The sequence below is a fragment of the Eulemur rufifrons genome, chromosome 30, assembly GCF_041146395.1.
Source record: "Eulemur rufifrons isolate Redbay chromosome 30, OSU_ERuf_1, whole genome shotgun sequence".
In the NCBI taxonomy this organism is placed as follows: domain Eukaryota; kingdom Metazoa; phylum Chordata; class Mammalia; order Primates; family Lemuridae; genus Eulemur; species Eulemur rufifrons.
The window spans coordinates 102,119,140-102,139,944 of NC_091012.1; the positions used below are offsets into that span (position 1 = coordinate 102,119,140).

General features: G+C 56.2%; 3 protein-coding genes across 7 annotated transcripts; 1 reads left to right on the forward strand and 2 right to left on the reverse strand.

Annotated features, from left to right (window-relative positions):
* The first annotated feature begins 1,636 nt into the window (after positions 1 to 1,636).
* CCDC120 (coiled-coil domain containing 120) lies at positions 1,637 to 11,423 on the forward strand. Of its 3 annotated transcripts, XM_069463160.1 has the most exons (11): positions 1,637 to 1,691; positions 4,273 to 4,418; positions 4,549 to 4,639; positions 4,781 to 4,914; positions 5,937 to 6,077; positions 6,469 to 6,763; positions 7,132 to 7,194; positions 7,526 to 7,700; positions 7,834 to 7,932; positions 8,981 to 9,895; positions 10,397 to 11,423. In XM_069463160.1, exons 2-11 carry the CDS (start codon positions 4,356 to 4,358, stop codon positions 10,509 to 10,511), a joined length of 2,091 nt encoding a protein of 696 aa, XP_069319261.1. In that variant the 5' UTR covers positions 1,637 to 1,691; positions 4,273 to 4,355; the 3' UTR covers positions 10,512 to 11,423. The 3 variants fall into 3 exon arrangements, with proteins under 3 accessions (XP_069319261.1, XP_069319262.1, XP_069319263.1); XM_069463161.1 differs by lacking the exon at positions 1,637 to 1,691 and having other exon boundaries at positions 4,316 to 4,372; positions 8,981 to 10,477; XM_069463162.1 differs by lacking the exons at positions 1,637 to 1,691; positions 4,273 to 4,418 and having other exon boundaries at positions 4,591 to 4,603; positions 8,981 to 10,477.
* Positions 11,424 to 12,152: 729 nt separating this feature from the next.
* PRAF2 (PRA1 domain family member 2) lies at positions 12,153 to 14,961 on the reverse strand. The gene is made up of 3 exons (XM_069462951.1): positions 14,689 to 14,961; positions 13,376 to 13,593; positions 12,153 to 12,959 (listed from the first exon to the last, which is right to left on the reverse strand). The coding sequence occupies exons 1-3, from the start codon at positions 14,865 to 14,867 to the stop codon at positions 12,820 to 12,822; spliced, it is 537 nt and encodes a 178-aa protein (XP_069319052.1). The 5' UTR covers positions 14,868 to 14,961; the 3' UTR covers positions 12,153 to 12,819.
* A 360-nt stretch (positions 14,962 to 15,321) lies between these two features.
* On the reverse strand, positions 15,322 to 20,752 carry WDR45 (WD repeat domain 45). 3 transcript variants are annotated; one of them, XM_069462948.1, is made up of 11 exons: positions 20,705 to 20,752; positions 19,221 to 19,292; positions 19,022 to 19,096; positions 18,829 to 18,933; positions 17,835 to 17,943; positions 17,620 to 17,714; positions 16,698 to 16,777; positions 16,378 to 16,586; positions 16,197 to 16,298; positions 15,966 to 16,111; positions 15,322 to 15,726 (listed from the first exon to the last, which is right to left on the reverse strand). In XM_069462948.1, exons 2-11 carry the CDS (start codon positions 19,273 to 19,275, stop codon positions 15,617 to 15,619), a joined length of 1,086 nt encoding a protein of 361 aa, XP_069319049.1. In that variant the 5' UTR covers positions 19,276 to 19,292; positions 20,705 to 20,752; the 3' UTR covers positions 15,322 to 15,616. The 3 variants fall into 3 exon arrangements, with proteins under 3 accessions (XP_069319049.1, XP_069319050.1, XP_069319048.1); XM_069462949.1 differs by having other exon boundaries at positions 17,835 to 17,940; positions 20,672 to 20,748; XM_069462947.1 differs by having other exon boundaries at positions 20,672 to 20,748.
* Positions 20,753 to 20,805: the final 53 nt, after the last annotated feature.

Here is a 20,805-nt window from a genome sequence, read left to right on the forward strand (position 1 = left end):
GCACCTAGCCAGTTTCCTTACAATTCGAAAAGCTTTCCAAAGTTACTTTGGCCTCCATTGTCTCTGTAACCACCTTTTACCCATTTTACAAATGATGAAACCTAAGCTTTGAGACTCAATCCACATTGCCAGCCAGATTCTCTTGGCTTTGAATTTATAAATATCCCTTTTCCCAACATCCTCGGTGGCCCACAAGAGGTGGGAGAGGCCATGGCTGAGAGGACACTCCCCACTGACACCCAGCTGCCCACCTTGCTGCTGCCACCTCCACCAGCCCCGGGCAGCAAAGGAGGGGAAGTGGGGAGGGCGATGAAAGAGGCCTTTGTGTCCCTTGCTGGAAATCTCACACCCAGGAAGAGAGGTGGGCAGGGATGGCGGGAAGCCTTGCTAGCATGCGTTTGGGGCATTGTGATACAGAGGGAGCTTCTCTCTAGGCTTGGCCCACCTGCCAAGTGCGGGGAGAGCTTTCCTTATCACTCTGCTCTTTCACGTCATGGTGTGGGCTGTAGCAGGGGCCTGGGTAGGGCTTGGGCCCTGAGGTCACAGAGCAGATGGTCCCAAATGGAGCACAGGATGTGTGCTGTGTGCCGGCATGGGCCCAGATCCCAGGTGGTGTTGTGGGGGGAAACACTACGCTGTAGGGACTCAGAGCCCTCAATTTCCTTGTCTGGCATGAAGCCTGACTCCTGGCCTGGAATGCCCAAGAAAGGGAATGCGGGAGGCCCAGCATGGATGTGAAGAAGCATGAGCCCCCTTCCTTCCTCCTCCTCCCTTGCAGGAGTAGCCTCTGTCAGCCTCCAACTCAGGACTCAGCCCCCCGAGTTTCGATTCCACCTGCTCTTATGCCACTGTGATCTGAATCAGGCCTCTTCACCTCTCCAAGCCTCAGTTTCCACATCTATAAAATGGCTATGAGGAGGCTGAGTATGTGTCATCCTCCCAGGTTTGTGGGGACCAAGAGAGGTTAAAACACGTGAGTGTTTTGTAGGGCATAACTTATGGTTGGTTTACTGGGATTATTTCTTCTGGAGCTGTAGAAGGTGGTGGGATCTTGAGACCTGGCCTCTGTTTGGAAAGGTCAACTTCCTCTGTTCCCAACTTGGGAAACTATTACCTCAGTGAGGGTGGGAATTGCCCTAAGACCTTCTCCACCCAAGCGTTGCCCCGAGAGGAAAGGGTAGGGGCCTCAGGAATGGGATACCCTGCCAAGAGACACAAACTGGATTTACACCCTCTGCCTCCTGCATGCTTCACGGCTCCCCAGATCTCCCTCCCCTCAGCTCTAGGGTGATGCCCTTGGGTGGGCAGGGTCTAACCCTCTGGAAATTTGGGCAGCAGAAGGGGCAGCTGCTACTCCCACAACTCTTAGCCCTTCTTCCCCAGTTCTCTGCTAAGTCTGTGGGGTGAAGAGGGAGTTCCAGGCTCTCTTCTTGGCCATGCTGGGCACCCTGAGGGCACCTGGCCCCGAGACTGTCCCCAGGGGTGGCCCTAGCCCTGATGGCAGGCAAGCAAGGGTTAAAAGGTGTGGGCCGCCCAGTTCCTGGCCAGGTAGGTTGGGCCATTACCTAGTGGGATGTGGCCAAGGCATCTGCCACTGCTGCTCACTGCCACTACCAGCCGGAGCCAGGGCCTGGTCGAGACAACTATTTTTCTGAGGTACCCGAGGCTGCCCCCAGCACTGCCTGGTATTGGTGAGCAGCTGGGAGCAGTGGGCCCAGGGGCATGAGGGGAGGAGGGCACTGTGGGGCTGGGGTGGAGTGTACTGAAGTTCCCTTTGGGAGAGAGCCAGGTCTGTGGTAGAGGTACGTCAGCGATGTGGGGCAGGGCAGGGAGGGTACAGCAAGGAAGGAGGGCCTGAGTAGAGGGGCGAAGCCCAAAATGTCCCATTTCCTTTATTGGCACAAAGCTGATTCCTAGCCGGAAATGGACAAGGAGGGATGGGGGAAAGAGAAGCATGAGTCCCCCCTTCCCTACTCCACCCTCCAACTTCCTCTCCTCCGGTTCCCCCCTGCAAGAGTAGTCTCTGCCCTTCCACAGCCCAGGGCCCAGACCCCCAGGGAAGGCCAGACTGGACTATTGAGAAGTCATTACCCAGGCACCTGCCTGCCTACCCCCCATTTGTTCACTAGAGTGGAAGTGGGGCAGGGGGGTTCCAGGGGAGGAGGGGACAGTCCAGACATTGAGAGTTTGTATTTGTTCCAGTAATGGCGGGATGTGGAAATGGGGCCCCCCCTAACAGTGTTGGGGTGCCACCCAGGTGAGGTATCTTGGTTGTAAATAGTCATTACAGCCAGGAATTTCTTTCTCAGCTGTGGTGTCAGAAGGGTAGACCTGAAAAACCTGCTGGGCTTGCCTCTGGGTATGAGGGGGTGCCCTCTGCAGCTCTCCTGCCACAGCCCATCCTGGGGACAGAACAGGGCCATGGGGTCACCATGGGGAGAGTCCGGACTGGGTGGGTGTGTATTGAGGAGACGGTTGCTGGGATCCCCTTCTCACCACCTCTGGGTGGGGACAGGGCAGCCCCGGGTCCCAAGGCAAATGTGTAGAGAACAGGTGAGCAGAGGCAGAGGTTTGGGAACTGGGTGTGGGGGTGTGGGGCGTTGACCCTGTGTCTAGCCTGCCCAGTAACCCCATGACTCATGCCCTAGCTATGTTCCTGAGGTCAAGCTGACAGGAAGCAGTCGGGGTTCCTGTCTGGACCCTGTGTTGACTTCTGTGATACCCTGAGCTCCCAGAGAAGGAAGGATTGAGGTAGCCCAGTATGGGATGTGGGACCAATCCTGGCAAATGGGCCCATCAGGGAAGTATTTGGGTTCTTATTGATGTGGAGGAAGTTTCCGGGGAGCCCTGCAAGAGTTCCCCAAACCCAAATGGTGGCTGGGAAAGTAGGAGCCCCAGGAGCCAACGGGCAGAGGAGGCTGCACTGGGACATCGAGGAAACCCTGCCATGCTGAGAAACATCGGACCTTAGGTGGGTGGGCTTGTGAGTGCCTCTGCAAAGTACACACTGGGGCCTGGATTTGTCAAAGGCTTTAGGGACTGACTCCCACCCCTGATGGTGAGGATAGGGCACCATTGCTTCAAGGGAGGGGTACAGTCCTTGTAAGGCAGGTAGAAGGAATGCACAGAAACTGGTGGCACCTTATAGGCAGCTCAGCTGCACCCCACCATATGTAGGTGGGGAAGGGGCTTGATCCCATGCCTCCTTGGTTGTCTGGCTCTTCCTTACACCAGGCTGCCACATCATGACAAACTGGATTTCAGGGATGGAAACATTGTGGCCCCATGAGGCCTTTCCAGTCACCTGCCACTGAGGTTAGGCCAGGTGGTGGGAGATGATGTCACCAGGCTGCCCAGCTGGGGACCGAGCAGGATGTGGGAGGGAGGGAGCAAACTCCAGAGGAGGGGATGAGGGCAGGGCTGGAGGCCAGCCAAGGCAGGCTCCATGGGCAGCCAGGCCGTCTGGGGGCAGAGAAGGAGGCAGGAGGCAGGTGGTTTGTTATCTGCAGTTATGGACTTTGCTTCTCACAAATCCTGGCAGAGTGACTTCTGTATGTTAGTCTCCAGACAGGCTGGGGTGAGGAGAGGGGCTACAGGGACCTTGGGGTCAAGCAAACACTCTCCTTGTTGCGCCAGGGCTGCAGGATGGAGTTGGGACAATCTGGGCTTGAACACTGGCTCTGCCACCTTGTCATTCATTTACTCAGTCATTTATTCATTTAGCCAGCCGACATTCATTGAGCACTTGTGTGTGCGGTGGTGTTCAAGGTGCTGGTGATACTGATGAAAACAGGACAGATAACATTTCCTGTCCGCATGGATGTACGGGGGAGGCACAATCTCTTGTTGGATGGCAATTGTGAGAGGACAGGAGCTCACCTCTGGAAGTGACATTTGAGCCCCAGGATGATAAGTGAGAAGCATGGGCTAGAGTGGTGAGAGGTTGAAGAAAGCCCTTCAAAGAGCAGCTCCAGCCTGGGCAAGGGCCCTGAGGCCTGAGGGACTGGGGAGCTTAGGAGGAAGTTGGTGGAGTTGGGGCAGCTCTAGCCAGTGAGTGTAGGACCGGAGGGGTGGGCCTGGGCAGTATCCTTGGCTGTGGGCAAGTTACTCTGTGCTTTCCTCTCCTCATCTCTAAAATGGGAGTAACAGTGCTCCTGGCTGGTTGTGAAGATTAAATGTGGCATAGTAGGTAATTGTTCTGGGCACCCAAGTGCTTGTAAGTTCCCACTGTTATTACAGTTGGTTGAATCTGTTACCATTCTTTCTCCCCAGGCAAGACTCCTGGCTGTGGCACATGGGCCTCTGAGGAGGCGTTGTAAGTCCGCCCAGCTCCCCACTTGCTGTGCTCCCACTCAATGGGAAGGGAACCAAGGTACCAGGGCCAAGGGGGTCCAGACTTCCACACACATTGTGAGAGGGCAGGTCTGGCAGGTGGGTGGGGCCCAGGGTACCCCTTATTCCCAGCCAGGGTGTGGGAAGCTGGGAAGGGCTGGGGGTTGGGGTATCACAGGATGTGCTTCCTTAATGGCTTCTGTGTGTCACTGCCAGACTTTGTCCAGCCATCAGCCACAGCCTCTCGATAGCACCAGGATGGAAGTCAAAGGTCAGCTGATCAGCTCTCCTACCTTCAGTGCCCCAGGTCGGTGGCTGGTCCCCCTCCTGCTGCCTCCTCCTCTGCTCTGAGTCACTAGCTGCCCACTTGGGAAGGGTTGGTGCTGGCCCTGTGGCTGCTCCAGGATGGCCCGGCTGTCTCACTGATCTTTGCTCCTTCTGTGTCCAGCTGCCCTGTTCGGAGAGGCTGCCCCCCAGGTGAAGTCAGAGCGTCTGCGGGGACTGCTTGACCGGCAGCGAGCCCTGCAGGAGGCCCTGAGCCTGAAACTTCAGGAGCTTCGCAAAGTGTGTCTCCAAGAGGCGGTGAGGGCCTGGCCCTAGGGGTGTCCGGTGGGGGATGAGGAGCTGGGGCCCCCAGATAGGCAGACTTTGGTAGCAATTGTTGAACCATTTGTCTGGGCTGTAGATTCTCTGTCACCCTCTGTGTCCTCAAAGCTCAGCTTAGATGTCTTAGAATCAATGAAATATGGTAACACAGGCTCACAATCCCCTATCAACAATTTGAAATTCAGGCCAGGTGCCGTGGCTCACGCCTGTAATCCTAGCACTCTGGGAGGCTGAGGCAGGAGGATGGTTTGAGCTCAAGAGTTCGAGACCAGCCTGAGCAAGAGCGAGACTCCGTCTCTACTAAAAAAATAGAAAGAAATTGGCTGGACAACTAAAATTATATAGAAAGAATTAGCCGGGCATGGTGGCACATGCCTGTAGTCCCAGCTACTCGGGAGGCTGAGGCAGGAGGATTGCTTGAGCCCAGGAGTTTGAGGTTGCTGTGAGCTAAGCTGACGCCAGGGCACTCTTGCCCAGACAACAGTGTGAAATTCTGTCTCAAAAAAAAAAAAAAAATTTTGAAATCCAAAAATCTCAAAATCAAAAGTTATCTCCAAAATTTGGCAGCAAAATCTGCCCTGAACTGACATGGGGTGATTTATAGTTTCGATTTACCCCTCTTAGTGTGACTGTCCACACAGTTTGCCAGAAATAATAACATGGCTCAGACCGTATGGGCCCAGACCCTGAAGGGAGTTTTATGTAATATACAGTATGTAGCCTGTGTGGCCTGTATAAAAACTAAAATATTCTGGATTCCAAAGCAGGTCTCCCTGCCTCCCACAGCCACTGCCCCATGGGTTTGGGCCACTGAGGGGCTGAGAGTCTACACTGCACACCTGCCTGGTGAAGATATTGGGAGAAGGAAGAGAATATCGTGCATGGGGTGCGGAGCAGAGCCAGGCTCCTAGTGGGACTTCTGTAGCTTCTGGGATCATCACTGCTTTACCCCATCCCCCAAATAACCCTTGGTAGTCTCTGACCCCCGCCCTCCACAGGAGTTAACTGGCCAGCTGCCCCCCGAGTGCCCGCTAGAGCCTGGTGAACGGCCCCAGTTGGTCCGCCGACGGCCCCCTACAGCCCGTGCCTACCCTCCACCACATCCCAACCCAGCACACCACTCCTTGTGCCCTGCTGAGGTGAGCAGATGGGCATGGGGAGCAAGATGGTGGGGAGAGGGGATAGGAACAGGGGAGGAGCCTGGAGAGAAACATGGGAGAGGGAGGGTTGCCGCCAGGGGAGGGAGATGCTAAGATGAGAAGGGAAGGCTTTGAGGGGGTGGGTTCCTGCTCTGAGGGAGGATGCTATTCCCTCACTCTGTCAGGACAGGCTTCAACCCTCAAGAAGATGAACAGGCCCAGCCCCTAATCCAGATGGGCCCTGGCCCCAGAGGATGAATAAGCTCCACCCCTAGGTGGTTAGGCCTGCCCTCAGGAAGAGCAGGCCTATCTCCAGGCCACTGCCTGGTCCCTGTACCTGGCCATTTCCAACATTTGGTCCTGTCCCACACCTCTTGGGTGGACCCTACAGGAGCTGGCTCTTGACGCCCTAGAGCGCGAGGTGTCAGTGCAGCAGCAGATCACAGCAGCTGCCCGCCGCCTGGCCCTGGCCCCTGAGCTGAGCGCTGAGCAGCGCCGGCGCCGGCGCCAGGTCCAGGCAGATGCACTGCGGAGGCTGCACGAGCTGGAGGAGCAGCTCGGGGATGTCCGGGCCCGCCTTGGCCTCCCAGTGCTTCCGCCGTCCCAGCCACTGCCGCTGTCCACGGGGGCAGTGATCACCACGCAGGGAGTCTGCCTGGGCATGCGCCTCGCTCAGCTCAGCCAAGGTGAGCATCCCCCAGTGAGAGTGGGAGAGCACGTGCTGGCTAGTGGGTGTGGTAGGGGTGGGATGGGTGAACAGCCAATGAAGACTGGGAGGTCGGCAGAACTTAAGGGACCCAGCCATTAAGGAGAGCTGTGATAACCTGGCTGGGGGAACGAGTGGGTGTGAGGCACTGACAAATAGGCACCAGGAAAGCGAGGAACCAAGCTGTAATGGTCCTGGACTCAGGTAAAGGCAGATTCTTGAGAAGGGAGCAGGGTGAGGAGGAGACCGCCCAGGAGACGGGCCAAGTGAAGGCAGCCTGCCAGTGGTGCAATGGGGTGGCACCCAGGCCTGGGAGTGAGAGGCCTGTTCTCCCCTTCTCCCCTGCAGAGGATGTAGTTCTGCACTCAGAGAGCAGCTCCCTCTCAGAGTCTGGGGCCAGCCATGACAATGGTGAGGACTCCTACCTCCACCCCTGCCCCCACCCCTCTCCTGTGTCCCCTCTGCCCATCCTTTGATGTTCAGCACCTCCCGTACTTCTCCAGCTCTGCCTTAGTCATGCCCCATTTCCTGCGGCCCCATCTTCTCAGCCTCATCCCAGCCCTGCCTCCTCAGCCCCTTCCCTACCCTTTTTGCCTTGGTCCTCCTCAGCCTGCGGAACTGTGTCCTGGCCCTGTGCCCTCCCTGCTCCCCAGCCCCTACCGTTTGCTTTGCCCCCCATCCTGTCCTGCCCGCGCTGAGCCCACTCTCACTCAATTCTGCCCCACTCTTTCTCTTCACCCAGAGGAGCCCCGTGGTTGCTTCTCTCTGGCCGAGCGCCCCTCACCACCCAAGGCCTGGGACCAGCTGCGGGCAGTATCTGGGGGGAGCCCTGAACGGCGAACCCCATGGAAACCACCCCCGTCAGATCTTTATGGGGATCTGAAGAGCCGGCGGAACTCTGTGGCCAGCCCCACCAGGTGAGGATGGGCCCCTTCCCTCCCTTCCCCAGGAGCCGGGAAGGGGATCCTGAGCCTGGGTTGGCAGGAGGGCTCACTGGTGGGTACAGTCTCTAACCTGGACTCCCACCTGGGCCTGCCCATCTCTGTCCAGCCCCACACGCTCGCTGCCCAGGAGTGCCTCCAGTTTTGAGGGGCGAAGTGTGCCTGCCACCCCTGTCCTCACTCGGGGCACTGGCCCCCAGCTCTGCAAGTAAGGGGAATCTGAGGGTGGGTTTGAGAATCAGAGGAGGGAACTGGTAGTTCTCACTAGAGGGCTGAGGAAGGCATTATGAAAAGGTGTGGGACATGGGAGGCTGGGCTTTGAATGGTGAATAGGAGTTGTCTTGGTGGAGAAGAGTGGGGTAGGGATTTGGGGCAGAAGCACCACAGTTTGAGTATGGGATTTTCTGTGCATTTTGCACAAGTCATTCCCCTTTTCTGAATCTTTGTCTCCTCATTTGTGAAATGGGCATAATAATATCTCCCTTTGAAAGACGGAGGCATAATAAGTTCTGGTTAACGTGTACTGAGTGCCTACCATCTGCTAGGAATCAGTGCTTTCCATGGCATCCACTCATTTAATCATCACAAGATCCTTATGAGGTAGATGCTGTTGTTGTTCCCATTTTATAGATGAGGAAACTGAGGCACAGAAAGGTTAAGTAACTTGTTAGTGAATTGAAGTCCTGGAGTTTGAACCAGGCAAGTTTGACTCTAGACTTCATGCTTTTAACCACTATACTGTCCTGCTTCTTAAACAATACTAAGTGTCTGCTTTTCCCAGTCTGTTAAGAAAACAAAGTACCTGTCCTCGTGGGACTTGCATTCTGTAAATGGTGGCTGTAGGGATGATAGTTTGGGTGGTTCATACACATGGTGCGGTGAGGACCGAGACGTCATCCTGGAGGCAGTGGGAACCATGAGAAGGGCCTTAGCAGGGGAATAGGGGTCAGGCGTCAGGCCCTCCTCTGCTTGAGGTTCCTCTCTAGCCTTACGCACATTTATGTCTCCCTTGGAACCAATAGCCCCAGCCCCCCCCCATACATTTCCAACCCCTGTGCCCCAAGTCTTCAGCGAGAGAACCGCAGCTGCCCTTTACATGCCACTACCTAACACATTTATACACACAACTTCTAATCCTGGGCCTGTTTTGGAGATGTGAAAGTGAAGGCTCAGAAAGATATGGGATAGGGAGGGGACTCAGGCCATCTGCCTAATTTTTCTGACCCTATTCCCATTATGCCATCTCTGTGCCCCAGACCCGAAGGCCTCCATTCTCGCCAGTGGTCCGGCAGCCAGGATTCCCAGATGGGCTTCCCCCGGGTGGACCCTGCCTCCGATCGGGCCTCCCTCTTCGCAGCTCGCACCCGACGCAGCAACAGCTCAGAGGCCCTGCTAGTGGACCGGGCAGGTGGTGGGGGAGCCGGCTCCCCGCCTGCCCCTCTGGCTCCCCCTGCTGCCGGCCCCCCGGTCTGCAAGAGCAGTGAGGTGCTGTATGAGCGCCCTCAGCCAACCCCTGCCTTCTCTTCCCGCACAGCTGGCCCCCCAGACCCTCCCCGGGCAGCCCGGCCTAGCTCAGCTGCCCCTGCCTCCCGAGGGCCCCCCCGGCTCCCACCTGTGTGTGGGGACTTCCTCTTGGACTATTCCCTGGACCGGGGCCTGCCCCGCGGTGGCGGTGGGGCAGGCTGGGGGGAGCTGCTGCCTTCAGCTGAGGTCCCAGGACCCCTTTCCCGCCGGGATGGGCTCTTCTCCATGCTCCCCGGCCCACCACCTGTGTATGCAGCTGACAGCAGCAGCCCCCTCCTCCGCAGCAAGGACCCCCACACCCGTGCCACCCGCACCAAGCCCTGTGGCCTGCCCCCAGAGGCTGCCGAGGGTCCGGAGGTGCATCCAAACCCTCTGCTGTGGATGCCTCCACCCACCCGTATCCCCCCGGCTGGCGAACGCAGTGGCCACAAGAACCTTGCCCTGGAGGGGCTGCGGGACTGGTACATCCGGAACTCCGGACTGGCTGCGGGGCCCCAGCGACGGCCTGTGCCCCCCCACATGGGCCCACCACACCCACCCTTCCTCCATACCCGCTGCTATGAGGTGGGCCAGGCGCTGTATGGGGCCCCCAGCCAGGCGCCGCTCCCACACTCGAGGAGTTTCACGGCTCCCCCTGTCTCCGGCAGGTACGGGGGGTGCTTTTACTGATGGGTAGAGGTCTCTTGAGGCAGATGGCGAGGATATATCCAGGCCAGGGAGCAGCTAGTCAAGAGAGCTAATGAATTGGACCACAAGGAAACTAGCTGCAGCACGGGCACAGGGTCACTGTACTGTGCATGACTTGTGTTAGTCCAGGGGTTCCTGGTGGAGGGGGCTCTTGGGCACTGATAGCAGCAGTTCTTTACCAAGCACTAGAAGAATTTTAATCATTTAGCAACCAGTGCATGTCAGCTGAAAATGAGCCTTGAAGGCAGGGTGCCAGGAGGAAGGGACATCTTGTGCCCCTTGCCTTTCTCTTCCTCTTTTCTCCATGCCCCATGCTTGGGAGCCTGAGGGTGCTGTCCTGTGCCTGCCTCCACCTCTTTAACGAGCCTCTTTTCCTTTCTCTTTCTGTGTCTTGTCTGTCTTTTCCTCTCTTCTCCGTCTTCCCTTCCCTGTCCTCCGGATTCCTGCTACCCCTTCTAAAGATACTACGCGGACTTCCTGTACCCCCAGGAGCTGAGCGCTCGTTTAAGTGACCTGACGCTCGAGGGGGAGCAGTCCTCCAGTTCTGATCCCCAGACCCCGGGGACACTGGTCTGACCCCTTCTGATATGCCCCTTGTTGGCCTGGGCATGACTCCAGTCTGGGGAGCACACAGCTGACCTCGCTGAGCCCTGGGGTGTGGTTGTTTTCAGTCCTGGGTGGGCGCCAACCTAATCTTCTAATGCCCCTGGCTCCCTGTGGGCCCAGGAAGGTGTCTGACACCCTGCTTCTCCTCTCACACTGTGCTGGGGACTGGGGGGCCTCAGCCAGCTTAAAAGAGGGGAATGATGTCATGGGGACTCCAAGCCCCTTCCTCCATTTCTGTTTACAGTTGTGATTTAGGTATTTGCTGTCTTCCCCCAACACTAGGCATTTTATAAAAGGGAAACTGTGACCTTGTCCTGGTTGGGTTCATTCCTATTCCCATGCCCAGCCTGTTGCATTCAGAACCACCCCCCGCCAAATGGACCATGTAGGGTCTCAGGGCCCTATTTGGGGCAGCCAGGAGACTCCAGTGTGAACAGAACTCCTTGCCACCCCTACCAGGGAAGTTCTGGGGGAGGTGGGTTCTCTGCCCACATTTGGAAGGATTGCAGTCTGGGTGGGGTGCCTGAAGGAGCCTGTCCCCATCTGTGCCCATGGCCTCTGTCCTGACCATCCCCAATCAGGAGGTCCCACAGTAGGGGAAAAGGGCAGAGTCATTGGGTGTGTTGTGTCCTGGGATGCTGCGGAGGTTGCACCTGGCATCTGGTAGATGCCAGTAAAATCCTCAGGTGACGTCTGGCCACAGGCCACAGGCCACGTCACATCTTCCTTGGCTTTCCTTCCATTTACCACTTTTTAAACCAATCCACACAAGCTGCGTTTTCTATGATACCTGTCTGTGACTTTCTCGAGCTGGGGGTTCCCCTACCCTCCTTACCTGGTGTTAAACTTTTCTTTTTGTACCAATGGATCTGGGCCCAAGACACTACCCACACCGGAAGGGGATTTCTATAATAAATATGTAAACTGAGCCCATGCGTTGCTCCTCTGTTGGCCTTGCCTTGAGGGCCCATACATTTAGTTAGATAACATTTTTACAGGAAAAAAAATACCACACCATCAACACAGTGGCTCATGCGTATAATCCCAGCACTTTGGGAGGCCAAGGTGGGAGGATCACTTGAGGCCAAGAATTTGAGACCAGCCTGGACAACATAACAAGACCTTGACTCTACAAAAATAAATAAATAAATAAATATAAATAAATATATATATATATACACACACACACACACACCATGGAAACAGCCCATTATAGTGTCTTCTGTTTCAACTTTACATGCTTTGTGATGTGGGACAACTTCTTTGCCTGTCTGCACTCAGATTCTTAGCTAACCTCAAACAAGAACACTTAGTAATACAAATGGTGATAATCAACACTCTATACCCTTAACTTCCCTGTGCTTTAATGCTAATCCAGAGGTAACAGGTTTGAGGAAGGGCCTGAGAGATCACCCCTTCAGTCCACATATTTGACAGAGAGGCTAAGTCTCTAGCAAAATTGAAAAGTAGAAGGCCACTTTGTCCACTGAAATGTGAAAGAATTTTACCCAGGAGGCCCAGGTTGGCTTGAGATGCAACAGCATTTATTGTTGCAACAACACTGATATATATATATATATATATATATGCCCCATTCCCAGTCAGGGCCTACCCCCACCCCACCCCACCCCACCCCACCCCTTGGTCCTTGACACTGTGGAACATCGGGATGAGGGGCAAAATCCCAAGTAGAGCTGGAGAGAGGCAAGTGAGACTGGTGAGGGTTGGGGTCACCTGGGACCAAGGGTTCAACAGTCAGGATAATGGATTCCACCCAGATGGGGGCTGGGAACACTTGGGTTTGGGGTTCAAGATTTGGCAATACCTTGACCTGGGTTCCAAGCTGGGGTAGGGGTCTGGAAGAGCTTTGGTCCAAGGTTCAATATTTGAGAATGCCTTGCCCCAGGCTCTGGCTCTGGGGCTGTGCATAGGAGACCATGGGTCCCAGATCTGGGTTGAGGGAGTGTCTTTGGGTCCACAGTTTGAGATTGGCCATGGATGCTCTGGTCTCAAGCCCCAGTTTTGGGGCTGGATGTAGGTGACTCTGAGTCCCAGGTGCAGTACTGGGGAAATCTGGTCTTTAGGCAATGGGGGCTAGGTGTGAGGGATATCCTAGTTTGGGACCAGGATGCAGGTAGGGTGGCTACAGATTTCCTTGGTTTTTGACTTGTCAGGGATCTGTCTCTAGGTTTTATTATAAGGGCCGGGAAAGGGATCTGGGTATGGGCTGGGGGGTGGGGGTGGTATTCTCCAGGTCCTGAGTACTGTTCCCAGGCCCCTAGGATCCAGCCTCCTGCTCTTGTCCCAGCGCCTCTAGTAGCAGGCCCATTGGTGTCCGCTTGAGACCAATGCTCTCGATCTTGTTCTCAATCTTGTTCTTAAGGTTGCGCAGGCGCAGCGAGGCGTGCACCAGGATCACTGTGGGTGGTACCGAGAGGAGGGGTCAGTGGGTTGGCCTGCAGCCAATCGGGGCCCACTGAGGGGAACTGCGCAGGCAGGCCCGTGGAGTGGTGAGGGGCCATGACGCCTCTGATCCTGAAACCGTGGCCGAGTAATTCGTTTTGCAATGGGGCACGGCCAGGGAGGGCGCCCAGTAACGGGAACGTGGACAGCGGAAGGCGCTTAACACCAGGAATGAGACTCTGAAAGGCAGTAGTAAGAAGGGCGTTCCCAGAAAGGGGGAGCGAAGCCAGGGCAGGCGCTTTTAACGGGGGCGTGGCCATGTCTCCTGGGCTTCTCAGCCCCCTCTCAGCTGGGGAACCAGGGCAGGGCGGCCGGCGCCTTAGGAACGCGCTGGCCATTTTCCCGGCTATCTTGGGGTAATGGAGACTCACGAAGCACCGGCCCCGCGATGCTGAGCAGGAAAGTGCCAGCGCCGCCCACGGCCCAGAGAACGAGGAGGCTGACGGCAAGCACTGCGGCCAGGCAGGCGGCGGGGTGGCTGCGGCGGCAGCGGCGCACGGCTGCGCGGGTCTCAGCTGCCCACACCAGCACGCCAAGGGCCACCACCACTGTCAGTGCGCTTAGGAGTGTGTGCAGCGGGCGCACGTACCTGCAGGGACAAAGGAGCTAAGCTAGCCGGGCAGGCGGGGAAAGGGCCACCCGCCTTCCAGGACCACCATCTACTCGACCCTGGGCCCCAGGAGCCATGGTCCCCGGCCACCCAACACTCCAGCCTGGCAAATACTCCCACCAGCCCTGTCTCCAACAGGTCCATCCTGCAGGGCTTCCGACTCCTAAGACCCGTGTGGACCCTCATTTCCTCCCTGTCAATTCTACAGTCCCGTCTTCCTGAGGTCCCCCTCATCACGCCCTCCCATCCCGCTAGACCCCTGGGGCTCCCAGGCCATCCCTGGTCTTTCCTTCTACCCACGCAGGGCCCCTCTCCGGCCGCCCCGCTCCCACACTTCTTCCGCAGATCCTCTTCCAGGCCTTCTGTCTCCACACATTTCCATCTCCCCAGGTCCAGGGTCTTTACAGGACCCCCTTCCAGGCTTCTTCCACTTCAAATGTCCCCTCTAGATTCCTCCCCTCATCGTTGCTAGGACCCCTTCCAGGCCTTCAGTCCCACTGTCAACTTCCAGCCCCACCCAAGTCCCTCCTCCAGATTCTCTATCCCTTTCTGGTCTCAGGCTTCCCAACCCTGGGTCCTCCCTCTGGGCCCAAGTTCCCCAACAAGTACCTGCTCCTGGCATGTTCCAGTCACAGCCAGGCTCTCCTCCAAGACCATACCCTCGACAAGTCCACCTTCCAAACCCTTCAACCTTACCACGTCCCTGTCCCTGTCTGCCTTAATCTGGCCCCATCACTCACATCACCCTCCCCAGCCCCTAAGTACTCTCATGTCCCTCTTTCAGTCCCTCCTTATTTTCAGGTCCACCTCCCAGACAACTTTCCCTTTGGGTTCCACACTTTTCTCCATTCTCCCCAGGTCTTCCCTCCAGACCCGCCGTTCCCCGCAGGCCCTCCTTGTAACCAGATTCCCCCTCCTTCAAGTGCCCCATTCCAAGCTCCTCAGGCCTAACATCTCTACTGAATTCGCCCTTCTCGGCCTTGCATTCACCCTCCGGGTCCTTAAAGACCCGCGGGTCCACCCTGCAGACGTCCCCGGCCAACCGGCGCCTCCCTTCTTCCCTCCCCCCCTCACCCGGCCAGAACGATACTGAAGCCAAAGCAGAGAAGGTAGTTGGTTTGGTAGTAGAGGAGGTTGTTGATAACGCGGTGGCACCATCGCTGCGGGTCGCACGGATCCGGAGCCGCCAGACGCGCCGACCCCAAAACAAAGTCGTCCAGGGCGCGTAGCGGTGGCAGCCGCACCTCCGACATCCTGCCGGTCGATGTTGCTGGACCAGCCAGAAGGGTGACCGGACTACAACGCCCGTTGTGCCCTGAGCCGCCGCGGGGCTCACCGGGAGATGGAGTCTGGACCTGGTGGCTACTATTCTAGCAACCTAGGTGAACTGCGCAGGGACGGCAGCACACGTGACCGGAAGAGCAAATAACATGCTATAAAGCAGCAAGGGCTGCCGGGAAATCAAACCTCCGCCATGGGGCGAGGGACTCCCAATCCTTTGGACTCCTCGGCGGCCCTGGGCGGGACACCACCGGGGACTGTTCTGGGCGGTGCCGGCGGCTCCAGCGCACAGTAGCCAGAGATAAGAGAGGAGGGACTGTCTGAAGGACCCGAGCTGGATTCCACGTCCTTCCCGTCAGAGTCCAGGAGGGCCACACCTCCTGGAAGCTCCATGCCCCACCCCTGAGGTAAAGCCATAAATGCCATTCAGGGCCTTTTATTCAATTCATCACATCAGAGATCATCTTTTCCTGGGAAGATTTTAAAAATCCCCAGGTTGGACTAGGACTTTCCATCGGGGTTCCTGGCCTGGCCCTTCGGGCACAGTCATTAATAAGTGCTTGGGGGAAGTGAGCTATTTATTTAGACATAGCTCTGCTGAGTGAAAAGTGGGCACTGGCCCCGTTAATGCTTGTTGGCTGGTGGCTTCCACAGCACTCTATCCTCAAGGCTCAGCTCTGTAATCTGCCACTGCAGGTCCCTAGCACAGCTCCCAGGGTCCTTAAAAGTCATCATCATCACAGATGTCAAGGTATACGTCGAAAGCTTCTCTGTTGCAGTTTCCATCAGGAGTGAAGACATATTTGTGGAAGGTCCCATCTACACAGATGGCTAGGGGAGGAGAGAGGGGTGGTAAAAGGTTAGAGGCTGCCACAACCACACACTCCCACCCTCTTAGGTGTCCCATGGCCTGGGGTTTTCCTCCAGGCCTTTGCCCAAGTGCCATCTCCCTTATTGATGATGAAGTTGAGTCACACATTCTAGCTTCCCATAGTTCTAAAATTCTTTCAGGTCCAACCTACAGGCCTTTGCCCATGCAGTACCCCAACCACGTGGCTATTCCCACTCACCAATGACAGAGTTGACGTTCTTGGAAGTGTTGCGACCAAAGGCGCAGATGCAGGCTGACTCAGCAGGCACAGTGAAGCTTGCCAGGCTCCACTGAGAGTCCACGTACTGCCCAATCATAGGCCCCACCTTGCCCACGCGAGCCAGCCTGCAGGCAGTACTGGCTAAGCCCAGGTGTGGTACATGAGCAGGGGGAATAGGGGTGTGGTGGGGAGGGGGAAGGGGATACTTACGCGGAGCGGCGGTTGAGGCGGGTATCTTTGAGAGCAAATATATGGACGGTGCCCTTATCACTGGAAGCACAGAGGAATGACGAGTCGTGGCTGAAGTTAATGCTGGAAGACAGAGCAGCAGTGATGCCCACATGTCACATGGCATGGGGTCACCAGCCCACAATGCATGCCTTGTGCTCACCAGTAGAGGGTAGCAGGGTCAGTGCCTCGGCGCAGCTCCACCAATTTCTCCTTGGATTGTGTGTCAAAGAGGCGAATGAGGGTACCCTTCTGGGAGGCTGAGGCTACTACGGTGCCTGGCTGATTCAGGGACACACAGGCTATGTCACTCTGGTGGGCATTAATGGTGAACGGAGCAGAGGAGGTGCCAGGCTTTGTGCTTGCCAGGTCCTGGGGTAGGAAGGAGCAATTCTGGTTGGGGGATGTGGAGAGGAGGGGCCAAGAGTCCACAGGGAGAGCCAGTCCACCCACCTACCCACCCTTGTCCCCTGGACGGCTCACCACAAGTTGCAGACTCCCGCACTTGTGCCCTGGGAACACTAGCAATTGCTTCTCCAGGCTGGGGCAGAGGTCACAGAGCCCTAGGGTGTGAAGATGAAGGTAGGGTGGGCTGGTGAAGATGAGGCAGGGTCTCAGAATGGACAGAGCTGGATAAGGGCCAGACTTCAAGCCCCCATGATACATGTCACCCGCAGGACCCTCAGGGGGTTCAGCTCAGTTGCATGCCCCATCAGCTACCAAGGTCCCCTTCTTCCCTGTGCAGCTGTGGAATCTTTTTTTTTTTTTTTTTTTTTGAGACAGTCTTGCTTTGTTGCCCGGGCTAGCGTGAGTGCCGTGGCATCAGCCTAGCTCACAGCAACCTCAAACTCCTGGGCTTAAGCGATCCTACTGCCTCAGCCTCCCGAGTAGCTGGGACTACAGGCATGTGCCACCATGCCCGGCTAATTTTTTTTTTCTATATATATTTTAGTTGGCCAGATAATTTCTTTCTATTTTTAGTAGAGATGGGGTCTCACTCTTGCTCAGGCTGGTCTCGAACTCCTGACCTCGAGCGATCTTCCCGGCCTTGGCCAGCCAGAGTGCTAGGATTACAGGCGTGAGCCACCGCGCCCAGCCTAGCTGTGGATTCTAATAAGCTGCTATGACAGCCCCAAGGAGGCCCAGGGATCCCTGAAACATCCACCATGTCCTCACTAAGTGTTTCTTCTGCTCTGCCATTTGGGAGCACCCAGGAGTGGGGCAGGGCACAGGGCGGGGAGAGAGAACTGGCTGAGGGATATAAAGATGGATAGACTGCGAGCGTGAGCATCGCTGCACACTCTCCCTCTTTCCCAGTTCCTCTGTGCATGTCCCTTCCTTTCTCTGTTCCGCTGCCTGTCCACTGTCTGACGCCCTTACAACCTGCATATTTGGGTCCTCTTACCCTTGGGGTTGTCCCGTGTATCAAACTCAAACAGCTTCCGGGGATTATCGGGGAAGGAGTACACGTAGATGCGGTTCCTCAGCACAATCACGATCCTGCGGGCCTCACAGGACATAGGACGGCCATGAGGGGAAGGCAGAAAGGCCAGGCGGGACTAACCCTCTCACCTGCTATGGGTACCTCCTACCCTCCACCCCAGTCCTCCTCAGGCTCACTTGTCATGACGCATGCGCACAGCCAGCACTGGCTTGGTGAAGGTGAACTCCAGCACCAGCTTGTCCTTGGAATCCTTGCCCTCCCGGGCATCGTCCCAGATCAGCACTGCTGGGCAGGTGGGTGGGTTGTTGGGGCCAAGGTTTAAGGTGAGGGCCAGCCCTGGTGACATAGGACCCACTCCTACTCCCCATGGGACCTCAACCCACTTGCTTAGCCTTTTGCTAAACACCCAATGTCAGCCGCACACAGCGTGAACACTTAGGGACATAATCCCTGAGAGAACCGGTTCTAGAATTCTTACATACAGATGAGGAAACTGAGGTTCGAGGGGGTTGAGTGCCTGGCCAAGGAGCTCACAGCCAATTAGCAACCAAATAGGGACTCACACTCAGGCCTGTAAGTTCCCATCAGTAACTATTTCTGCCTCCTGGGTCCTAGTCCATACCCCCAGGAGATTTCTATGAAAACTCCCAGGGCTCTGTGATTCACCTAAGGAGACTCCTGCCATGTCCCAGTGGGATCAACAAGAACAACCCTTAAACCAAGATGGCATTTGAGGCTCAAACCAAGGGGGCATTGGGGAGACAGCTCCAAGATTTTAAAACCTATTGGTTGTATGACCTTGGATAAGTCACTTAACCTCACCAGGCTTCCGTTTCCTCATCTGTAAAAATGGGGATAATGATACTTCCTACTCCATAGAGTTACTGTGAGGATTAAATGAGTTAATACATGTTAAGTGCTTAGGACAGCACCAGGCTCACAGTAAGTGCTCCATAGGTAAGGATGTGGCATACAGGAGGCACTCAATAAGTGCTTTTAAAATGAAAACACCACCAAGCTTCTCAAGCTATAAGATCCATGATTTCCAGGCTGTAGGCCTCACTGTGTGACTGAGGTGCTCTGACATCTTCATCTGTCAGTGCCTCGGGGTGCCTGTGGGAGGCCAGGAATCCAGGGAATCTGGGCCAAGGGCAGGATGAGGCCACTTACCTGATATCTCTGAGAACTTGGGGCTGCTACCACCGCCCACCAGGGCCAGAAGGTTGGAGCGGTGCAGCATCTCCACCAGGCCCATGCTGCCCACCTGCTCATGGTCTGGACAGGGACCAGGGTGTCAGTGGAGGTGGGAGCCAATGCCCAGCCCAGCCCTTCTGCCCATTGCTCTCCCCCACCAACAGCTCACCCAGGTGCCCCTTCTCCATCAATGGCTCAACATTGTAGATACGCACACCAGTCTCCATGGCGCAGCAAAAGCAGCCTAGGGGGTGGAAGGAATCCAGACTGCCTCACAGAATGCCCAGGTGGGAAGCTGGAAGCCCATGCCCACATCTGACCTTCCTCTCCCTCCCTCCTAGTAAGGTACAAATGCAAGCTTCTCTCACTTTGGTCTTGGTTGAAACGCAGGCTTGTCACTCCTCTAAGTGGCTGCTGAGTCATGGTCCAGGATTGCTCTCCTGGACACAAATGGGATAGAGATGGGAAGAGTCCTGGGGTCTCCCCGCCTAAAACTCCTGTCCCCAACTGATTTCTTCTTCCTTTTCCAACTCTGCTAACTACTGACTCTGGCAGGACAGCAAAGAAGATAAAAACAGGGGGAGAGTCCTGGGGGTCTCACCCTTGGGGTTGTCCTTTTAGCTACCAAGACCCCAAACAGCATGGCCAGGAAACCCCCCCATTTTTTCACATTTGGCCAACCCCAGCTCCAGGCCTGCAATGACCCCACCTCCGCCTTACACACTGGCCTTCACTGACTCATCAGGAAGCAATGGGGAAGGGGTGCCCCAGTGATATCTCCAACCCCAGCCAAATCTTGGCCCCAATGCAGGACATGGCCTGGAACCACTTGCAACCCACTTCTTATCTTCACACCTGGACCTAGCACCCAACTCCACCTATCAATAAATAAGGAAAAGAGCACCTCTTCTTGCACCTCCATGACTTGGCCCTGAGACTGCTATGCTTGGTCCACCACTCTCAGGAACTCCCCTCCTCATGCCTTTCTAACTGTACCCCAACCTATTCAACCGCCCCGGAGTCTTCTCACACCTTCCGCCACTCACAGGCTTCCAAACCCCTTGGGATGACTCCTTCTCATACCTTGCTCATTCCCAACCAGGGCTAGCCGGGATGTTCCCGTAGATCTCCTTTATGCCCTCAGGCCCCTACCTAGGGATTACCCTATCAGTCTAAAGTCCCTACCCTGAAACATCTTCTTTGTACTCTGCTGTCCTTGACTCCAACATGACCCACCCCCAGGAATGCCATCCCCCTAAGGTTCCTTCTCTAAACCCCTAGCCCCTCTCCAAGACCCTGCCCAAGGGCACCCCCACCCTCTCAAGACCCTTGCCCAGAAAAAAATCATCCCAAACCCCTGCCCAAGAGGATCTCAACTCCCTAAAATGCCTGACCAGGAACCCATGTCCCAAGATTACTGCCCTAGAGCCTCCATTCTCCCTTTGAGCCCTCATGTCCCCAAGAACTCTGTCCAGGCACACCCTGTCCCCATCCTTCAAGAGCCCAAACCTCCTACCTTTCCCCCGTGTAACACCGTTCACTAGACAGATCGCTTCACTCCCAGTATTTGGACAGCTCCACCTTCCAAGACCCCTGTTTTGAACCTCCATTACAAATGCCCATGCCACCCAAAAACTCTGCCCAGAAAGCCTCACCCCTCTCCCAAGACTGTCCTCATACTTATTCCAATGCCAGCACCCAATCAACACCCCTGTCCTAGACCCCCACCTACCAAGACCCCCTACTCAAAAGACCCTCCCCTAACCAGACCCCAAGCAACCCTGGAATTGTGCTCCAGCTTGCTGCCGCTGTCACCGACCTGACGTCCGCGCGTCCCCGAACCCGGCCCCACCTGTCAGTGCCGCCCGCGGCACGGCTTTCTGACCTCCCGGGCCTTGGCGCCCGGCTCCGGTGTTTACATCAGGCCCCACTTCCGGGGGAGGGAGTCTGTGA